The sequence below is a fragment of the Schistocerca cancellata genome, chromosome 1 (assembly GCF_023864275.1).
Source record: "Schistocerca cancellata isolate TAMUIC-IGC-003103 chromosome 1, iqSchCanc2.1, whole genome shotgun sequence".
In the NCBI taxonomy this organism is placed as follows: domain Eukaryota; kingdom Metazoa; phylum Arthropoda; class Insecta; order Orthoptera; family Acrididae; genus Schistocerca; species Schistocerca cancellata.
The window spans coordinates 466,119,453-466,122,866 of record NC_064626.1 but is presented as its reverse complement, the minus strand read 5'-3'; the positions used below and the strand labels follow the sequence as shown (position 1 = coordinate 466,122,866).

The 3,414-nt window shown below is 45.0% G+C and overlaps 1 protein-coding gene across 1 annotated transcript; it reads right to left on the bottom strand.

The window, feature by feature from the left end:
• Positions 1-262: 262 nt before the first annotated feature.
• LOC126183217 (exostosin-1-like) lies at positions 263-1,189 on the bottom strand. The gene has a single exon (XM_049925035.1). It carries the CDS (start codon positions 1,187-1,189, stop codon positions 263-265), a length of 927 nt encoding a protein of 308 aa, XP_049780992.1.
• Positions 1,190-3,414: the final 2,225 nt, after the last annotated feature.

The window sequence follows — 3,414 nt, the reverse complement described above, 5'->3', positions numbered from 1 at the left end:
TAAACTTCGAGACAACTGATACGCGTTAGCAACAAATGCACCTAATCATTCGCGAATCACTTGTGCAAAAAAGTATGTTACTTTGACTTACGGCTTTACACTGAAAAGGTTTTTTCGAATTTAATACAGAATGCAAAGTCGAACACTTGTCACATTTGCGAGAGTGTACATGACTTCAGAAACATTTGAGAACAGTACTGAGATATGGCGGCAATCTATATAAAATAAATTTCAGCTATGTTTTGCCATGCAGAAGCACTCCTTACCTGTCGTATTCTGTGTTGTCCTTCTCGCACCGATCGTCCTTCAATTCCTTCCAGCTCTTGCCGTGCCGACACGTCGTCACCAGCACGATATCCTTCTCATTATGCAGATGATAGAGCAAGTTCCGGGTTTCCGAACCTATCCCGTAGACGTAACGTTTCCCTTTAAACGCGAGTAAGTACTTTTTAGTCACTGGAAAATTATTGGTTGTCACGTATCCCGACTCACCGCCTCTCTCCGGGTGGTTTTTGTGAAACAGGGGAATGGAGACATCGAAACCCGGCCTCAGGTGCGTTAACGACACACTCGCCTTGGCGAGGATAGCTTTGCCGGGATCGAAACCTAGGTTATCCTCCAGGTAGTCGGGCCAAGTGCCCGAATAAAGATTAAAGATCACATGGTTCAGACCGTCGTTCCACAACCTGAGTTTTTGCAGCCGTGCAGGAACATTGCGTACGTAATCAGTCGAAAGACTATCTCTGTCTAACGTATCGATACCTAAAACAAAAAGGCAGGCTTGACTAGGATCAGACGTATAGTAGCGCGACTCTTGAATCACATTTAGCACTTTCTGGTACAAGGGGCTGGGCGTCAGTACGGTCCCACTGTCGGGATCTTCATAGATCGGATACACATACACTCTGAAGTCATTCTCACACTTGCTGAAGTCGAAACACGTCTCCATGCGGCACGCCGGCGTGCCGGAACCTCCTTGTGCTTTGACACTCGGTTCTGTCCGTCTGTGCCTCGGAGAGGCTTCCAAGTCTCGGTCGTACAGCTGATCTTCCACGCCGATGTAAGAGGGCAAACTTTCATAATAGGCAGGCGCGGCGCGTTCACTTTTTAACCTGTATCCGCCGAAGTAGCAGTAAGCTAGGAACGCACAGGATAGGAAGGCCAACAGGTAACGTTTCTTCGCCTGCATCGTGCTAAAGCTGCAGAACTACCACGGGGCGTTTGCATCGGGCACTGTCCGTGGCATAAAACTCGATCACACACAAAAGACACTACAGCACGGACTAACGAGGAGGCAGACGAAGGTGACGCTGACTTCTCAGTGCGATGTCATCTTGGGTTTTTTCATGCTGCCACACGGAACACTGTTTCCTAACCTGCCCGGAGCCGACGGCTGGTCCCAGTCAGTCGATATGGCTGGCAAACAACAACGAACCACGCGCATCGTCTTGTGCCCACAGCGCGGCCGGCGACGCACTCCGGGTCTGGCTACGCATGCACGCACGATCTGCGAGCTACGAACATGCTGCACGCAGCCCGCACACTGCTTAAAGCACGTCTCCCACTCTCATTTCCGCAGAAACTTACGCAGCTGCCGTACACTCCGGTCGCTGTGGCCGTCATTACGGCAGGACTGCTGCCGCCATGCGGCCTCGGAACGTACCACGCTGCTAAACAGCTGAAGGGCGCCGGGCGAGCGGGATCCGCGCCGAATTCAAACCGCTCGCCGGCGACGCCTGCGAAGCGTTGCAGCATCCCTGACGTTTCGCTCGCGCTTTCAACAGTATAGCACTACTGATTTGCATTAAGGACCGACCGATACTGAGGGTAATGTGAAATCGGAATGAAATATTGTGCGTAATGTAAACTGCAAGAATGCTGACGCCTAGACTCGCAATCGTTTGATTCTACACCAAGGTTTTGCGCTTAACACACAATGTGAGTACCAGAATGTTACTTATTTGTGTTCTTATATCGTTTTAAAATTCGTTTGAAAGTGCCCGATACATTCTTAATTTAAAGACAACTGACGCTGATCAGTAAATCGTGCAGTCGTTATAACCGCTCATTTCGCAGTAGGACATTGCAAAATGAAACAAAACGAAAGAAAATCGTGTATCGGCTGTCACCTAAGTAAGATTAAAGGCGAAAAACAGGAGACACATGCTTTTCTGCATTTTCAGAACAACAATTACGTTGCTAATATCAAAACTTTTTCGAAACATCTTAACACGAAACATCATAACGGTGTTCTGCATAAAGGTAGATCTACAAATCCTAGATTTAATTATTAGGAAAAGTTAAGTCTTGTTACTGTACTCGTACTTCGGACGACACACTTACATTCGCCACCAGTGGATGTTTCCAGTAAATATTGTCCCAGATTCACTTTAAACATGTCTGCTTTAGGTTAATATTAATCTTAAACAATTATTTACAACCAAATGATGAACTTCATATGGGCCGGAATGTGTTGGGAACAAAAGAAAAACGTTTCGAATGGGAAGATGGTTCAAAATGATAATAATTGAATGCGTTATAGCTCGCAAGACAACATTTTTCATCTCGCAAGTTTTTTCTCATTGTTGCTCCAATTTTAGTAGTACCATTAAAGACAACATTTTTCATATACACATTTTTTTCCAGTTGTTGCGTGCATTTTGATGGTGCTATCAAAATAATCTTCCTGGCTTTGACGGTTTGTACAACGCTTTCGGAAAGAAACAGTAATTTTTAGGATGTAGGATGCTCTTAAAAATAGGTTGTAATGTTTGCAGCACAGAGTAAAAATGTATCTTGCGTTACCGGTCATAAATAAACTCATTTTTCTCACATAGGATGTAAGCCCGATTGCGCCGCTTGAAAAGAAAACTTTGTCAATTTTTTGTTTATTTTATATACCGGGTGATCAAAAATTCAGTATAAATTTGAAAACTGAATAAATCACGGAATAATGTAGATAGAGAGGTACAAATTGACACACATGCTTGGAATGACATGGGGTTTTATTAGAACAAAAAAAAAAAAAAATTCAAAAAATGTCCGATAGATGGCGCTTCATCTGATCAGAATAGCTATAATTAGCATAACAAAGCAAGACAAAGCAAAGACGATGTTCTTTACAGGAAATGCTCAATATGTCCACCATCATTCCTCAACAATAGCTGTAGTCGAGGAATAATGTTGTACACTGTAAAGCATGTCCGGAGTTAGGGTGAGGCATTGGCGTCGGATGTTGTCTTTCAGCATCCCTAGAGATGTTGGTCGATCACGATACACTTGCGACTTCAGGTAACCCCGAAGCCAATAATCGCACGGACTGAGTTCTGGGGACCTGGGAGGCCAAGCATGACGAAAGTGGCGGCTGAGCACACGATCATCACCAAACGTCGCGCGCAAGAGATCTTTCAGGCG

Excerpts from the sequence above, each read along its gene's own strand:
- LOC126183217 (XM_049925035.1), bottom strand. The coding sequence starts at position 1,189 with ATGCAGGCGAAGAAACGTTACCTGTTGGCCTTCCTATCCTGTGCGTTC.